Below are 19,278 nucleotides of genomic sequence, written 5' to 3'. Positions count from 1 at the left end.
TTGGGGATATTTTTCGCGAATGGTCTTTGGGGACTTGGGGATTTATTGGGGAAATTCCATAAATTTGTGGGGATTTTTTTCGAGAAATCGGTTTATTCTTTTTTAACAAAATTTTATTTCTATAGAAAATTTGGTAAAAATTCTATTTCTATAGGAAATTTAGTCAAAATTTTATTTCTATAGGAAATTTGGTAAAAATTCTATTTCTGTAGAAAATTATGTCCAAATTTTATTTCTATAGAAAATTTTGTCAAAATTTTATTTCTATCGAAAATTTTGTCAACATTTTCTTTCTATAGAAAATTTTCAAAAAAAAAAATATATATATATATATATATATTTCTATATGACGTTTCGTCAAAATTCTATTTTTATAGAAAATTTTATCAAAATTTTATTCCTATAGAAAATTTTGTCAAAATTTTAATTCTTAGAAAATTTTGTCAAAATTTTATTTCTTTAGAAAATTTTGTCAAAATTTTATTTCTTTAGAAAATTGTCAGAATTTTATTTCTTTAGAAAATTGTCAGAATTTTATTTCCGTAGAAAATTTTTTCAAAATTTTCTTTCTATAGAAAATTATATCAAAATTTTATTTCAATAGGAAATTATGTCAAAATTTTATTTCTATAGAATTCTACCAACGTGTCTACCACCTAATTTTAATACTTGAATATTTAGAAGTAAATATTCGTTCATAAATACAAGGTGACCGAACTCCCATTTTCATACCTCCAGTCTCTTGGGTGTTGTGGTTCGAAATTTTGATCTTATTTTTGGGGACGAAAACATCATAATTTGGGGACAAGAGCTAGAAAAATACTTGCAACACTGCACATAGCTAAAATTTTACTACTACTCTCTCTTTGATAAATTTCAAAATTTTCGCAGTGAAACTTTGGCCTTCGTGGACATATGAATCTAAATCGCGCGATAGATATATATGGGAGCTATATCTCAATATGAACTGATTTTGACCAATTTTCGCATACATAGTAAGAATGTTAGTTCTACTCCCTGTGCAAAATTTGAAGTAAATCGCAGTTAAATTTTGACCTACGGTAGTCATATGAAGTTATATCTAAATCTGATTTCAACCATATTTGGCATGCATAGTAAGTGGCATATATAGTCTCCGCGTGGAAAGACCATGACATGAGAAGGGACAAGTCATCATCAATTTAAAAATGGACGCGTATTTTTAATGTTATTTTTATTTATTTATTACAAGATTTACAATCACAATAAATTATGAAAATAAATACAAACAAATTAGGTGCTAACAACAAAGGTTTTTGACCTAAATGTTATTTTTATTTGTTGCACTTGTATCAAAAAAGTAAGGCTTTTAGTATCACAATTTTCTAAAATTCTATTAAAAAATTGGTATATTTGCCACTAAATTGGCACATTGGTTAAGAATTTGCATAAATAATGTTTGAATACTTGGTTCATATAAATTGGGTACTTTCCATTATTAGTATTACAATCTACCAGCTAGCAGCTCTATAATAAAGCTTGGCATTTTGTTATTTATACTTTCTTGGAACGTTTTGACAAACGACCGCTATTTATGGATAAAAGCCCAATATTTCAGGCTCATTTAAACTATTTAGTCCATTGCGATACCACATTAGTGAACGCCTCTCTTATGACTGAGTGCTGCCTGATTCTATGTTAAGCTCAATGAGAAGAGACTTCATCTTTATTGACGAGTCCAAATGGCGTTCCATATTGCGGTGAAACACTCAGAAATGTCACCAGCTTTACTGAGAGGGGATAATCCACCGTAGAGCAAAAATCGATGATCGCCAAGAGACCGATTAACCGAAGCCGAAGCTTTTTGAATAATTTATTTCATATCAAATTGTCCCAGTGTTGAATTTGTCTCACAAATAAAACGTAAAAAAATTTATAAAAAAATCCTTGTTTGTCATAATAATATCAAATTACTGAATTTTGAATAGTACAAATTTCTAAAAGAATATTTTAAGACATATTGTTGTTGTTTTTTAAGCCTTTGTTGAACAAAATATGGTAAAATTTAACTAAAACACACCAAATTTTTTTAATTACAAATATCAAGAAAATAATAGGCTTCGGCCGATTATTGCTTTTTTCCCGAACATCGGCTTTGGCCAAAAAAAACCGCTTCGGCCGAGTTCTAATCCACTGTTGAACAAGCACTTGCGAAAACCTGAGCACCAGTTTTTTCGAAAGGCCTGGTCCCAATCGTACCACTAGAACACCGCAGAACAGTCAATTCTGAATGGTAGACAACCATTTGTTTGACAGTTGTCTTCCAAGAAATCAGGATAACAAACCGCCAAAGACGGGTCACTTTTCACCACGACAAATCGAGCTCTCACACATCGGCTCAAACAAGTGCATCGGTTTGATGGATAATCCGCCGTATGGTCCTGACTAAATTACTTCGTTTTTCGACATCTGAAGAAGCCGTTGATGCGTTTAGAATGAATGTTTTGGAGATACCTCAGAGTGGACAAAGTGTTTCAGCAATTGGTTCAAACGCATGCATATAATGGGGAATATTTTGAAAAACAAGAAAGCGATTTTGTATGATTATTATTTGTTTTGTTCCCTATCCCGAAATATAAAAGGCAACACTCGTATTTCTATATATTGACCATCCGTTTTATTTTAAAGCTTGTTTACGACTCTATCATCTTTTCGCATAAACTTTTCGTGTCTGATATTTATTATTTTTTTTCACCTTTGCATCTATCTCCGGATTTCGTTGCTCGATTACAGTCGGAAAAAGTGGGGTCCGTTGCTACCCTACGGGAAATGGATCAACCACAGAACCGGTACAGGACTAGACTCTGGTGTGTATGGACCAGTCCCAATTCTGGTCAAAACGTATGGAAGGGATCGGTCACTTTAACATGGATTTGTCATTGACGGGGTAAATTTACGAGTCTTGGACTCATCCCAAAGGATACGTCCTGGGACAATTTGGCAGGAGCACCCCATAGACAGGTCCTCAGGAACCAGTCTCGGACAAACTCTTAGAAATCTGTTTCATTTTGGGCATCCCAATCGAACCCGAAATGAAAAAAAAACTTTTGAAATATGTCGAACATTAAAATCTTAATGGATCAAAGATTTTAATATCATGCGTGTACGGAAATAAATAAATTACGACTATTTAAAAATTGCAACTAACTGGAGCACAAGTACCAGTTCTGTGATAGGTCCGTCAGTGGCAATTTGCACCAATTTCCCATAGGGTAGGAACAGGAGACCAAAGCACAGTCGAAACAGTAGCGATTTTGGTCTAAAGAAAGCGTCGGTGGGAAAGGTGATGTCCATCGTTTTCCTTAATTCATAAGGTATGTGAAAATTAAAGAGGTTACAACATTTTCTATAAAATGTTTACATGTTTTTACTACAAATCAACTTCCGATCTTTCATGTGACCCTCATACACTTGGATAACCGAATATTTCGTTTGACTTATTCATCTGATCTGTGTATAACCCACAACTTACCTCTCAATGGCACTGGATGTGATTGCTTTGGTGAGCATATTAGGCGAGCAACACCTTCAACACACTGTTCCTTTTCGAGATCACGATCTTTTTCCTTTTTCTTGCCCAAACGCATTACTAAAAAATAGAAAATATATACATTTTAGAACATTTCGAAACCGTAAAAATTGCAGGGGGCTATCTTACTTTGCTTTTGTTTCTTTTCTTTGGTAGCAAACGAAACGGTCAAACCATTCGATATTTCGCCCAACTGAGCATTTTGTGGCAGACGCCATACCTGTAGACTTCTAAATGTACTTTTTATACTATTTTTACCACCTTGATCACCACCTTTGGTGGTACTCTTGTCTTTAGAGCTTGAGTGTTCACCGGGCCGTATTAGAGGCCAATAATCTACTTGCAGTTCAACCGCTTCACTGGTCATATTGCCCTGTAAATGTTGTGGTGTTGCACTGAAACTATCACCCATTCGTCCCTCACGATGTGATGATGCCGACGACGGGGGAGTCTGTAGAGGTGGTGATATGCGGCCACTTTGTGGTGGTGATCCAGAAACAAAACCTCCTGCACCACTACCTCCACCAACATTGTTAACACCTTGCTGGTGACCGGAGGAGATATTTTGTGTGGCTATATTAGAGGGATTTTGTGAATTCGAGTTTCCAATGGGTATGGCTACACTAGAATTGGATGATTGCTGTTGAATTTGCTGTTGTTGTTGTTGCAGAGATGAATTTTGCATTGATGATTGAGCATAATTTTCTTCGAGATCGAGCGAGGCCTGGGGACCTTCTAAACAACCAATACGAACATCCTGTGTAAACAGAGAAATCATTAATTATTAGCTTCAAAAGAAACCCGGGGTTACTACTTACACTAACAAATGGCACAAATATTTGACATGAGTCCTCATCTTTATAGTTGACCATAGCTTCAGCTATGGGTATTTGTGTGCAGGGTCCAGCCGCATGCAAATATCGTTGTATACGATTAACTAACTCTACAATGTCCGATTTGGTTGTTGTACCCCCAGATGCATCGGCCAAGGATGTCGATAAAGCAGCGACATTGGCTGCCGTAACCGCGCTAACAGCTGCTGCTGTTTGTGCTGCCCTCTCGCAAAGTTGATACCAATTGTCAGAGCCAAACATGGCCGCATATGTCTGATCCATTTGACTAAGATGTCTAGCAATAGTACTGCTTCCAATGGGCACAATATAGAAACGTAAATGATTTAGCCAATCGGGAGGACGAACACCCATTAGTTCAACATAATGCCGTAAAGCAGCACCTTGCAACCAATCACCACCTATTAATAGGATTTTCACTGTGGTGGGAGGTTTGGCATTCGAATTGCAACTGGAGAGAGGAGAAAATAAATCGAAATAATTAAAACGAATTTTTTTGATATTGTTGCTAAACTTACTATTTTTGTATTTTTCCCATTAGAGCTTGCAACACGGCCTTCACTTCGGCCGTATTTTGGGGCACAAATGCCGGCTTAAAGGAATTTGCAAACAATGTTGTCAATTTCGGTACTAAACTACTTCCGCTTAAAGCTTCCGGTGGACTTATTATTGTCACCTCGTCGGGTATAACCGAATCCTCACTGGCGAATATACGACTCAACTGATCCAGAAGCATTTTGCGTGGTTCCACATTGGTGGGTGACAAACATGTCTCTAATACTGAACGTGGTTCTGCACTTAAAGTAAGCGTTTGCTTTTTCTTACCACCGCCCGGTGTACTACTCGATGACCGGAAAAGACGTGAGCGTTTCTCATTTGATGAGGGTGTTGTGGCGGTATTGGCATTTTGACCCATCGAAGCCATTAAATTGGCACTGGTATTAACCGGTGTAAGGGCTTGATGCTGTTGCTGCATACGCATAAAGTCTTTATCTCCACGTGGTGGACTATTTTGGGGATCTGAAGTTTGGCCATCTGTGTAAACAGCATTACCTTCATTGCCGGAACTATCATTACGATTATCACAAATACGATCTGATGATGAGAAAATGAAAGGAAAATAGAAAAATTAATTTCGCATAGATGTTGCTGGACATTTTGATGTTCCATAAAATTCTACCAAAAAATAGTGTTTTTGTATAAAATAGTGTGAAGAAGTTTTCCAAATTCCTAAACACGAATACAATAAGCAAAAGAAACATATAAAGGGTGATTCTTTTGAGGTTAGGATTTTCATGCATTAGTATTTGACAGATCACGTGGGATTTCAGACATGGTGTCAAAGAGAAAGATGCTCAGTATGCTTTGACATTTCATCATGAATAGACTTACGATCTGCCACAACGTCGAATTTTCAGTGAATGGGCCCTAGAAAAGTTGGCAGAAAATCCGCTTTTTTATCGACAAATTTTGTTCAGCGATGAGGCTCATTTCTGGTTGAATGGCTACGTAAATAAGCAAAATTGCCGCATTTGGAGTGAAGAGCAACCAGAAGCCGTTCAAGAACTGCCCATGCATCCCGAAAAATGCACTGTTTGGTGTGGTTTGTACGCTGGTGGAATCATTGGACCGTATTTTTTCAAAGATGCTGTTGGACGCAACGTTACGGTGAATGGCGATCGCTATCGTTCGATGCTAACAAACTTTTTGTTGCCAAAAATGGAAGAACTGAACTTGGTTGACATGTGGTTTCAACAAGATGGCGCTACATGCCACACAGCTCGCGATTCTATGGCCATTTTGAGGGAAAACTTCGGAGAACAATTCATCTCAAGAAATGGACCGGTAAGTTGGCCACCAAGATCATGCGATTTGACGCCTTTAGACTATTTTTTGTGGGGCTACGTCAAGTCTAAAGTCTACAGAAATAAGCCAGCAACTATTCCAGCTTTGGAAGACAACATTTCCGAAGAAATTCGGGCTATTCCGGCCGAAATGCTCGAAAAAGTTGCCCAAAATTGGACTTTCCGAATGGACCACCTAAGACGCAGCCGCGGTCAACATTTAAATGAAATTATCTTCAAAAAGTAAATGTCATGGACCAATCTAACGTTTCAAATAAAGAACCGATGAGATTTTGCAAATTTTATGCGTTTTTTTTTAAAAAAAAGTTATCAAGCTCTTAACAAATCACCCTTTATATGTGCTTCGAATGTGCGGAGTTGGCAAGGAGCTAAGGTTTCCTCTAAATATGATCAAATAACAAAGTCTATACAGAGGGATAAAAATAAATTAAAATATTTATCTTGAATTAAATAAAGCCTAATCAGAAAGTATGGACACTCTGTCAAAAACAGTTTTTCACTCTATTCAACAAGCAATTTAGCAGCATCATGTCCCGTGCCAGCGGGATATGATGCTGCCAGCCGGCTCCATCGGCTGGAGAACTATGGAGAACTTGCAGAACTGCAAAAAACATATCATATATAGCGGCAGTCATTTTATACAGCTCCGTGCGGTATAGACCTATCACAATTGTGTCGGACACTAGTGAAATAAAATTATGGGGTTAGAATTAAGTCTGGGACTTCAGAGTTGGAAATATACAACGTGTACATCTTGCCTGTCGGGAGATGTCTTCCAGGTTATAACTCCTGCATAGGTGGGTGTCCTTAACAAACCGGCAAGTATTCCTTTTGACCCGTTGAATGAGCTAACGTCACAACCCCTCTTTTCATTTGGTTCAGATCACCACCTTATCATTATTAAAATTTTATTTCTATAGAAAAATTTCTCAAAATTTTATTTCTATTGATTTTTTTTTGTCAAAATTTTATTTCTATAGAAAATATTTTCAAAATTTTATTTCTATAGAAAATTTTGTCAAAATTTTATTTCTATAGAAAATTTTGTCAAAATTTTATTTATATAGAAAATTTTGTCAAAATTTTATTTATATAGAAAATTTCGTCAAAATTTTATTTCTATAGAAAATTTTGTCAATTCATTCCCAATTTCATTTCTATAGAAAACTTGGTCAAAATTTTATTTCTATAGAAAATTTGGTCCTAATTTCTATAGAAAATTTTGTCAAAATTTTATTTCTATAGAAAATTTGGTCCTAATTTTATTTCTATAAAAATTGTGTCCTAATATCATTTCTATAAAAAATTTTGTCAAAATTTTATTTCTATAGAAAATTTTGTAAAAATTTTATTTCTATAGAAAATTATGTCAAAATTTTATTTCTATAGAAATTTTGTCAAAATTTTGTTTCTATAGAAAATTTTGTCAAAATTTTATTTCTATAGAAAATGTTGTCCTAATTTTATTTTTATAGAAAATTTTGTCCTAATTTCATTTCTATACAAAATTTTGTCCTAATTTCATTTCTATAGAAAACTTTGTCAAAATTTTATTTCTATAGAAAATTTTGTCAAAATTTTATTTCTATTGAAAATTTTGCCAAAATTTTATTTCTATAAAAAATTTTGTCAAAATTTTATTTCTGTAGAAAATTTTGTCCTAAATTTATTTCTATAGAAAATTTGTCCTGATTTTATTTCTGTAGAAAATTTTGTTCTAATTTCATTTCTATACAAAATTTTGTCCTAATTTCATTTCTATAGAAAACTTTGTCAAAATTTTATTTCTGTAGAAAATTATGTCCTAATTTTATTTCTGTAGAAAAATTTGTCCTAATTTTATTTCTATAGAAAATTATGTCAAAATTTTATTTCTATAGAAAATTATGTCAAAATTTTATTTTTATAGAAAATTATGTCAAAATTGTATTTCAAAAGAAAATTTTGTCAAAATTGTATTTCTATAGAAAATTTTGTCTACATTTTATTTCTATAGAAAATTTTGTCAAAATTTTATTTCTATTGAAAATTTTGTCAAAAATTTATTTCTGTAGAAAATTTTGTCCTAATTTTATTTCTGTAGAAAATTTTGTCAAAATTTAATTTCTATTGAAAATTTTGTCAAAAATTTATTTCTGTAGAAATTTTTGTCCTAATTTCATTTCTATAGAAAACTTTGTCAAAATTTTATTTCTATAGAAAATTTTGTCAAAATTTTATTTTTATAGAAAATTTTGTCAAAATTTTGTTTCTATAGAAAATTTTGTCAAAATTTTGTTTCTATAGAAAATTTTGTCAAAATTTTATTTCTATAGAAAATTTTGTCCTAATTTTATTGCTATAGAAAATTTTGTTCTAATTTCATTTCTATACAAAATTTTGTCCTAATTTCATTTCTATAGAAAACTTTGTCAAAATTTTATTTCTGTAGAAAATTATGTCCTAATTTTATTTCTGTAGAAAAATTTGTCCTAATTTTATTTCTATAGAAAATTATGTCAAAATTTTATTTCTATAGAAAATTTTGTCAACATTTTATTGTTATAGAAAATTATGTCAAAATTGTATTTCAAAAGAAAATTTTGTCAAAATTGTATTTCTATAGAAAATTTTGTCTACATTTTATTTCTATAGAAAATTTTGTCAAAATTTTATTTCTATTGAAAATTTTGTCAAAAATTTATTTCTGTAGAAAATTTTGTCCTAATTTTATTTCTGTAGAAAATTTTGTCAAAATTTAATTTCTATTGAAAATGTTGTCAAAAATTTATTTCTGTAGAAATTTTTGTCCTAATTTCATTTCTATAGAAAACTTTGTCAAAATTTTATTTCTATAGAAAATTTGGTCCTAATTTTATTTCTATAGAAAATTTTGTCAAAATTTTATTTCTATAGAAAATTTTATCAAAATTTTATTTCTATAGAAATTTTGGTCAAAATTTTATTTCTATAGAAAATTTTGTCAAAATTTTATTGCTATAGAAAATTTTGTTAAAATTTTATTTCTATAGAAAATGTTGTAAAAATTTTATTTTTATAGAAAATTTTGTCAAAATTTTGTTTCTATAGAAAATTTTGTCAAAATTTTATTTCTATAGAAAATTTTGTCAAAATTTTATTTCTATAGAAAATTTTGTCAAAATTTTATTTCTATAGAAAATTTTGTCAAAATTTTATTTCTATAGAAAATTTTGTCAAAATTTTATTTTTATTGAAAATTTTGTCAAAAATTTATTTCTGTAGAAAATTTTGTCCTAATTTCATTTCTATAGAAAACTTTGTCAAAATTTTATTTCTATAGAAAATTTGGTCCTAATTTTATTTCTATAGAAAATTTTGTCAAAATTTTATTTCTATAGAATATTTTATCAAAATTTTATTTCTATAGAAATTTTGGTCAAAATTTTATTTCTATAGAAAATTTTGTCGAAATTTTATTTCTATAGAAAATGTTGTCAAAATTTTATTTTTATAGAAAATTTTGTCAAAATTTTGTTTCTAGAGAAAATTTTGTCAAAATTTTGTTTCTATAGAAAATTTTGTCAAAATTTTATTTCTATAGAAAATTTTGTCCTAATTTTATTTTTATAGAAAATTTTGTCCTAATTTCATTTCTATACAAAATTTTGTCCTAATTTCATTTCTATAAAAAATTTTGTCAACAATTTATTTCTATAGAAAATTTTGTCCTAATTTTATTTTTATAGAAAATTTTGTCCTAATTTCATTTCTATACAAAATTTTGTCCTAATTTCATTTCTATAGAAAACTTTGTCAACATTTTATTTCTATAGAAAATTTGGTCCTAATTTTATTTCTATAAAAAATTTATCCTAATATCATTTCTATAAAAAATTTTATCCTAATTTCATTTCTATAGAAAATTTTGTCAAAATTGTATTTCTATAGAAAATTTTGCCAACATTTTAGTTCTAAGAAAATGTATGAAGTACCTCTTAGTTGGAGCGGACTATTTTTCAAAATCTAAGGGGTGATTCTTTTGAGGTTAGGATTTTCATGCATTAGTATTTGACAGATCACGTGGGATTTCAGACATGGTGTCAAAGAGAAAGATGCTCAGTATGCTTTGACATTTCATCATGAATAGCCGAACGATCTGCCACAACGTCGAATTTTCAGTGAATGGGCCCTAGAAAAGTTGGCAGAAAATCCGCTTTTTTATCGACAAATTTTGTTCAGCGATGAGGCTCATTTCTGGTTGAATGGCTACGTAAATAAGCAAAATTACCGCATTTGGAGTGAAGAGCAACCAGAAGCCGTTCAAGAACTGCCCATGCATCCCGAAAAATGCACTGTTTGGTGTGGTTTGTACGCTGGTGGAATCATTGGACCGTATTTTTTCAAAGATGCTGTTGGACGCAACGTTACGGTGAATGGCGATCGCTATCGTTCGATGCTAACAAACTTTTTGTTGCCAAAAATGGAAGAACTGAACTTGGTTGACATGTGGTTTCAACAAGATGGCGCTACATGCCACACAGCTCGCGATTCTATGGCCATTTTGAGGGAAAACTTCGGAGAACAATTCATCTCAAGAAATGGACCGGTAAGTTGGCCACCAAGATCATGCGATTTGACGCCTTTAGACTATTTTTTGTGGGGCTACGTCAAGTCTAAAGTCTACAGAAATAAGCCAGCAACTATTCCAGCTTTGGAAGACAACATTTCCGAAGAAATTCGGGCTATTCCGGCCGAAATGCTCGAAAAAGTTGCCCAAAATTGGACTTTCCGAATGGACCACCTAAGACGCAGCCGCGGTCAACATTTAAATGAAATTATTTTCAAAAAGTAAATGTCATGGACCAATCTAACGTTTCAAATAAAGAACCGATGAGATTTTGCAAATTTTATGCGTTTTTTTTTAAAAAAAAGTTATCAAGCTCTTAACAAATCACCCTTTATTAACGAATTTATCATTGCTTCAATATTAACATAAGGATTCGTTAATACAACGAATGTTTTTCGTTGTATATATGAATTTATGCTTTTCTATGCAAAGACGCTTTGCAAATCTCGAAATAGCGAGATTTGAATGTAGTCTTACTCCACCAACCAAACAAGTCTAACTCGCCCTTCAATTTGTCTCACATTTTCAATGTCTATTTCGCCTTACACATTGCAACTATGTCATAGTGCATTCGTTAGCATTCAACATGCATAAATGCATCGCAAATTTCATATTGAGGTTTATTGATGGCATCTTCTCCCTAGAATAACTTTTGGCCTTATATGTGGTCGATTATGGTGGTGGTCGGTTGAAGGGCATTTGTGGGTACCCATCATATATTGAGTGCCATTGCCATTTTCATTGGCTGTGGTTTACTAGTTAAGTGACACTGATTTAGATGCTCGCAAATGCATGCATTCGCTTGCCAGAGTTGTTGGTAGTTTATCAAGTCTTGTAGATACATGACACACACACAAATCGTGCTGTGGTGCAAAAATTATAAAATAAAACATTTAATATCTTATTTATATACTGATGATGGCTATCTAATATACTAAATATAATTATGAGAAGTTTAAGAATAGAATGACCATGAACGCAACACAAGTGTTCACTGAAGCAAAATTAATCCAGTATCTATAATAGTATCCCAGCAAAGAAAGTGTCGCCAAAAAAAAATCCTTTTTTGGATTCGGAAGTTGTGCAAGGATCGAATGAGAAGCAATGAATATAACACTGATTTGTTATGGGTTGAAAGTTATTCTTTAAGCATCCGGGGCATTTGTTTTGATATTTGAATTCGAAAAAATTAGAAAACCAACACAGTATAAAATTCAAAAAAATACAACATTTTATGATTTGTATCACTTCGCTTAGGGTTCCACATATATCATCCAAAGTTCCATTGCCCACTTACTTTCCGGTAAGGTTAGGAGGTATAGGTATAGTCCAATATTTCAGGCTCACTTAGACTATTCACTCCATTGTGATACCACAGTGATGAACTTCTCGTTTTATTATAGCCGAAGACCAGCAACCTTTGCCGGTTACTTTATTAGAATGACGAAATATTCCGCAATCAATCACTAACAAAAATAGCTTCATATATATTTATACACTTTTAATTTAGAGTTTTGGTGAAACAAAGAACCGATGCCGACAGCTCCGATATTTAGGGATAAAAGTGACGGAAAATGTCTTTGAAACAGTGTTGCCAGGGAGAATTTTCTGTTTACCCTACAAGGACAAAAAAAAAGTTCCCTACACCCAGAAAAACGGGGATCTAATGCCAACTGAACTTTATTTTAGTTCATGAAGATTAGTTGATTTTAGTTAAATTTTGCACAATATGAGTAAATGTTCCTTATTTGAATAATTTTTTGCTAACTTTAATGACGTGAACTAAAAATAAGAAAAAAAGTTGTATACAAATATAGTGCACAATTTTACTAAAAAATAAAATAGTTCATATTTTCCTAAAATGGCAGAAGTTTGCTTAATTTGAGTTCATCTCTCTCAAATGAGTAAATTTTACTAAAATTGTACCTGTCTCGAACTACGTACAGCGCTAAAGACATTTTAACAATTTTTTCTTCCAAAATATGAAATTTTCTTAAACAACAGAAAAAAAATGTTCTTCAATTTGACAAGAAGTATTAACTTATTTGTAACATGTTGCAATTAGAAAACTATTTTAGTTAAAATTTTCTAAAATAAACCTACATTTTCTTCCACGGTGGGGTACATTCCCAAAAAGATTTCCTTACAATATTTTAATCAATTTCTACAAACCAAAAATGGTTCTGTGTGCTTTATTACTAAAATTGGTATTACCACCACGGTTGCCACAGTTGGTAGAATTCTACCAAAAATAGTAGATTTTTTTCTGCTTGTTGGAGTGGTATAATTCTTTATGTTTTGGTAGATCAAATCTCTATAGAAATAAAATTTTGGAAAAAGTTTCTATAAAAAAAATTTAGAAATTTTTCTATAGAAATAAAATTTTGGAAAAAGTTTCTATAAAAAAAATTTTTAGAAATTTTTCAATAGAAATAAAATTTTGAGAAAAAAAAATTCTATAGAAATAAAATTTTGAAATTTTTCTATAGAAATAACATTTTGGGAAAAAATTTCTATAGAAATAAAATTTTGACAAAATTTTATATAAAAATAAAATTTTGACAAAATTTTCTATAGAAATAAAATTTTGACAAAATTTTCTATAGAAATAAAATTTTGACAAAATTTTCTATAGAAATAAAATTTTGAGAAAAAAAATTCTATAGAAATAAAATTTAGAAATTTTTCTATAGAAATAAAATTTTGGGAAAAAATTTTCTATAGAAATACAATCTTGACAAAATTTTCTATAGAAATAAAATTTTGAAAACATTTTCTATAGAAATACAATTTTGACAAAATTTTCTATAGAAATAAAATTTTGACAAAATTTTCTATAGAAATAAAATTTTGGCAAAATTTTCTATAGAAATAAAATTTTGACAAAATTTTCTATAGAAATATTTTTTTATTTTTTTTATTGTTTGACAAAATTTTCTATAGAAATAAAATTTAGACAAAATTTTCTGTAGAAATAAAATTTTGACTTTGAATATTCTACAGAAATATTTGTTTAGTAGATTTGTGGCACAAGTGTGATAACCGTGGTCACCACACATTGTTAAAGATTAAGCCTTGCCGGCTTCTAATTTTCTCCTCTAGAGCCACTAAAATGTACAAATTGTGTTAGGTGAATAAGTCTCTACATTGTGCCCCATACTTCTCTACAAGACGCTAAATATTAGAAAAAACCCTACAAAAAAAACTATTTCTGGCAAAACTGCTTTGAAAGTCATCCGTCAAAAAAGGCCTAACAATTTGATTTTAAATATATCGGGAAATATGATTCCTATTGATATATTTTTTTTCCTAGGTGATCCGAATAATGCGAATTAAATATATCCACACGGACCACATGGCCCGGTCAAATCTAAATCTTGTTTTCTTATTTTATAAAAAAAAAAAATTGTCAAAATAAATCACATAATGAGGATGGACACAAAAAATGTTAATAATCAAAACACAATGCAACACAAATATTAGTATATATATATAGAATAAACAACATTTAGCTACATGCAAAAATTGATTTAAAATTGCATTCACATACAAAACATAGACTATGGGAATTGTGGAAGATTTTATATAAAAATATCCAATTTAAAATCAAAAGAAGGGAAAATGGCAGCACATGTGTGATCGCAGGACAGCATTGTTGGGATTGAAAAGAAGCAAAGAAAAAACTGTTTCCATGTACTATTGATGAAAATGGTAAAAATAATTTTGTTTCTAACCCAGGCTCATCTCATTGAGATGTGAAGACATCTCAACTTAATACATATGGCGTTTCACCTACCTCTGGCACAAAAATAATTTAAAGAAAAATAACTTTTCATTGATTGATCAACGCAAAGTGCTTCCAAATCGTTTTTTTAAAATAATTCTGCAAGTTTTTAATGGATAAAGATATCAACATGGATTTGTTTTTGGTGTGAAAGTTAAGGTGATTTCTATACAGTTGTAGGTCTAGAATGGATCTATGGGCTTGCCTAGTTTTTTGGACAATTTTAAAGTGGGATCAGTACAGCAATCCCTCCATTTACGTCGCCTCGGTTTACGTTGTTTCGATTTACGTCGGCAAATTTTTTGTTCCATCCAACTTTGATTTACGTCGCCATTCAATTTACGTCGTCGATTGTTTTTGCCAACTTTATCAGAAACGCCTTCCATAAGTGAAATAAATACCAACGATGATGCCATCGAAGCATTTATTTCTGAAATTCTTACTGAAAAATTCATAATTGAGTGATATTGCAAATAAACATAATTAAATGGACTTAAAAGTAGGTATGAACAACTTTTAATTCGATTTACGTCGTTTCGGTTAACGTCGTCAAATTCCGGAACCAGTCACGACGTAAATCGAGGGATTACTGTAGTTTGGACTTAGAAGACCAATTGTTGAACACATTTTTCTTTCTTTTCAGCAGCCTTTCTCCCGCAATAAAATTCGTAGCAATATCATTAGAGTTCAAAAGTGATAAAGCATTAAATTTGTATTTTTAATACCAGAAAAAAACTATTAGTTCTTGGTTCAGAAATTGCAAATTTCCGCATATTTTTGTTTTCTGAGATGCCTTTTCACGATTTATTTCTAACTTGCTTAGCCCTCTAATACCCAATCCCGCCTTTCGGCGGTCTTCATTAAATCAGCAAGCTTTTAGTAGTTAAAACTATTCAAGAGGCTTTACAGCATATAACAGGTTGGCTGATAAGTCCCCGGTCTGACACATAGATGGCGTCGCTAGTATTAAATGCATATTATTTTTATATTGTACCAACCTTCAAATGATTCGTGTCAAAATTTGACGTCTGTAAGTCAATTAGTTTGTGAGATAGAGCGTCTTTTGTGAAGTAACTTTTGTTATTGTGAAAAAAATGCAAAAAAAAAGGAATTTCGTGTTTTGATAAAATACTGAAGGGAAAAATACGGTGGAAGCAAAAACTTGGCTTGATAATGAGTTTCCCGACTCTGTCCCATGGAAATCAACAATAATTGATTGGTATGCAAAATTCAAGCGTGGTGACATGAGCACGGAGGACGGTGACGGTCACCGACGAAAACATCAAAAAAAAATCCACAAAATGATTTTGAATTACCGTAAAATGAAGTTGATCGAGATAGCAGAGGCCTTAAAGATATCAAAGGAACGTGTTGGTCATATCATTCATCAATATTTGGATATGCGGAAGCTCTGTGCAAAATGGGTGCCGCGCGAGCTCACATTTGACCAAAAACAACAACGTGTTGATGATTCAGAGCGGTGTTTGCAGCTGTTAACTCGTAATACACCCGAGTTTTTCCGTCGATATGTGACAATGGATGAAACATGGCTCCATCACTACACTCCTGAGTCCAATCGACAGTCGGTTGAGTGGACAGCGACCGGTGAACCGTCTCCAAAGCGTGGAAAGACTCAAAAGTCCGCTGGCAAAGTAATGGCCTCTGTTTTTTGGGATACGCATGGAATAATTTTTATCGATTATCTTGAAAAGGGAAAAACCATCAACAGTGACTATTATATGGCGTTATTGGAGCGTTTGAAGGTCGAAATCGCGGCAAAACGGCCCCATATAAAGAAGAAAAAAGTGTTGTTCCACCAAAACAACGCACCGTGCCACAAGTCATTGAGAACGTTTGCAAAAATTGATGAATTGGGCTTCGAATTGCTTCCCCACCCACCGTATTCTCCAGATCTGGCCCCCAGCGACTTTTTCTTGTTCTCAGGCCTCAAAAGGATGCTCGCAGGGGAAAAATTTGGCTGCAATGAAGAGGTGATCGCCGAAACTGAGGCCTATTTTGAGGCAAAACCGATGGAGTACTACAAAAATGGTATCAAAAAATTGGAAGGTCGTTATAATCGTTGTATCGATCTTGAAGGGAACTATGATGAATAATAAAAACGAATTTTGACAAAAAATGTGTTTTTCTTTGTTAGACCGGGGACTTATCAGCCAACCTGTTAGGTAACGAAACCTGACTTGAACGACAGAACTATGAAGCATCAACATATTTATTTTAAATTCGTGCTTATGTTATGCTATTCGTAACCCTAATAAGACTTTTTTGCGATTGGAAAAATTGTAAATTCTTGCCAAATGATATATTACAAATATGTGTTTGATTATGAATTTCAATATAATAAAAATATACGAGAACATCTACTAAAGAACAACTACAGTAAAAACAAACAAAAACAATACAAGATAGCAAATAAACAAGAATACGGACAAAAATATTTGCAGTAAAAAAAGAGGCATGGGGAGAAAAGTGAAATAAATTTCCATTTGACATTGCGAAGCGATGTTCTTTTTGAAGAAAATCAAATTTTTAGTGAAGGAGGTGGTGGAACATTTGGACAAAATAAATTGTTAGGTGATTGTGGTGGTGGTATTAGCAAATGTTAGAGCAAAAAAAAATAGTAAAAGGATTTTACACCATATTTGTATATCCTAAAAAATTTGTTTTTGTATAAAAAAGTTCACTTTTCATTTTAGTTGATTAATTACACAGACCTGGTGTTGTAGCCGAATTGTTATTGTTTGTTAAATGAATGCATTTTTGTTTATTATTTTCAATTTGATATGACGAATTTGTCAATTGGTCGCTTTTGTCCGATGATCTGCGCTCAATGTTGCCTGCAAAAGAAATTCCGAATTCAAGCCATGCAATTAAAATCAAATAAATCAAAAAAAAAAAAAAATCAAAAAACATTTTCATTAGAGTTTACACAATTAAATGCTTATAAAATAACATAACAAAAAAATAAATAAAAATATATATATGTAGATAAAAAATAAAATTAAAATATAAATGCTTAGTATAAATTGATATGAATGAATAAGAAAGCATGTCCTGGATTTTAGTGTAAATATTTTTAAAAATTATATAGAAAAAATATTTTAAAAATCTCAGTTAGATTAAATTAAACATTAAAATATTATCTGTACTATTTCAAATGCCACTCAATCCAGGACACTCTAATATATAAATGCATGATTATATGTACGAGTACACGCACAGAAAAACCATGTTTGGACATGGTTGCCGCATCCATTTAATGCTTATCTAGAGCATGTAATTGCCGCGAAAACCATGTATTTTGTCTTTGTAAAAATAGTTTTCGAGCGGAGAAAAATGTATGGTGGCAATAAGCATTTGAATGGTTCTCAAATAGCGCAAACATGTTCTATCATTTAAATGATAGAATTTGAGACCATTAAATGGTCGGGAAAATCATGTATCTGACCATTCAATTTTTTTTACTTTTTTGCAGGGAAAAAAGTATTTTTATAGGTTAAATATAGACATGTCTAGAACCATTACATGGCCATAAATACCATTTACATTTTTTTCGTGACCATTTAATTTTTTAACTTGTTTGCAGCGAAAAGAATTTTATAAAAACATTGAGCAGGTACACACGATTTTCATTTTGCGCGTCAGTCGTGTGTTGATTGTTTCTTGGAATGGACGGAGAATACGGATTTACTGTGTTTTGTGTTAATTTATTTATTCAGAAGTGGCACGTGGTTTTATGTGAACACAAAAAAGGAAAGTGTAATTGAAAAAATGTACCTGTTTTTTGTTCTGCATTTTGCTATATGGTATCATTTATTTTTATTTGCAGTTGCATGATGTCTGCGTTTGTACATTTGATGCGCACGATGTAAATATGGAATAATTACTTATTGTTGAAATTGAAACAAAATAGAGTGTGTAAAAATATATGATGTTTGCTTGAACGGCATTATAAATACAAATAAACAATGAATTAGTTTATAAATAAATAATAACAAACAAATAAAGTTAATTTTGTGTTTTCTTTTCTCAAGTGGCGTCCTTTTTTCGACGATGAAAAAAGTTTTTTCATAAAGATCAAAACATTTTAGGTTGTGACCATGTTCTTTTAACTAGGAGAAAAACATTTTTAATGAATGCCATAACATTTTTAATCGTGACCATTGTCTTTTCATTCAAACAAAATTCTTTTTATCAATATAATAACATTTTAGATGAGGACAATTACATTTTTCTTAGAACCATGTTCACTGAGCCAACATGGTTGCAGGTTAAAATGTTAAATGGTCGCCGCAAAAATAGCTCCTATCATATTATTTTGCTCTTCGAATATGATTGTGACAATCATGTTTCTTCTCTGCGTGTATAAGCAAAATCAAAAATAATAATGTTTTAATGCAAGTCAATATTTTGAATAATGCTGCAGTACTATTAAGATAAGTTAATGTATTCGAATTGTATTAGTAATAACACCAATTTCACAAATATAAGATATGAAAACAGATATTAACTCTAAGAGATCGATAAAGATATCGATAACTGCAAACGTAATTCAACAAGCAATTGTGCATTGTATTTTGTTTTGGGATTTCTCATAATTACAA

At 31.5% G+C, this 19,278-nt stretch overlaps 1 protein-coding gene across 1 annotated transcript in view; it reads right to left on the bottom strand.

Moving 5' to 3' along the window:
- KrT95D (phosphofurin acidic cluster sorting protein KrT95D) overlaps positions 1 to 19,278 on the bottom strand; it is a 287,611-nt gene that overhangs the window by 2,772 nt on the left and 265,561 nt on the right. The window contains exons 8-12 of the mRNA XM_075292058.1: positions 17,389 to 17,511; positions 4,938 to 5,514; positions 4,387 to 4,870; positions 3,698 to 4,325; positions 3,512 to 3,628 (exon numbers count right to left, since the gene is read on the bottom strand). Of these exons, the coding sequence (XP_075148173.1) occupies positions 3,512 to 3,628; positions 3,698 to 4,325; positions 4,387 to 4,870; positions 4,938 to 5,514; positions 17,389 to 17,511 (1,929 nt within the window). The remainder of the gene's footprint in view (positions 1 to 3,511; positions 3,629 to 3,697; positions 4,326 to 4,386; positions 4,871 to 4,937; positions 5,515 to 17,388; positions 17,512 to 19,278) is intronic.

The sequence above is a fragment of the Haematobia irritans genome, chromosome 1, assembly GCF_050003625.1.
Source record: "Haematobia irritans isolate KBUSLIRL chromosome 1, ASM5000362v1, whole genome shotgun sequence".
Classification (NCBI taxonomy): Eukaryota; Metazoa; Arthropoda; class Insecta; order Diptera; family Muscidae; genus Haematobia; species Haematobia irritans.
The sequence above is the reverse complement of the archived record's forward strand: the minus strand, read 5'-3'. Positions and strand labels throughout refer to the sequence as shown.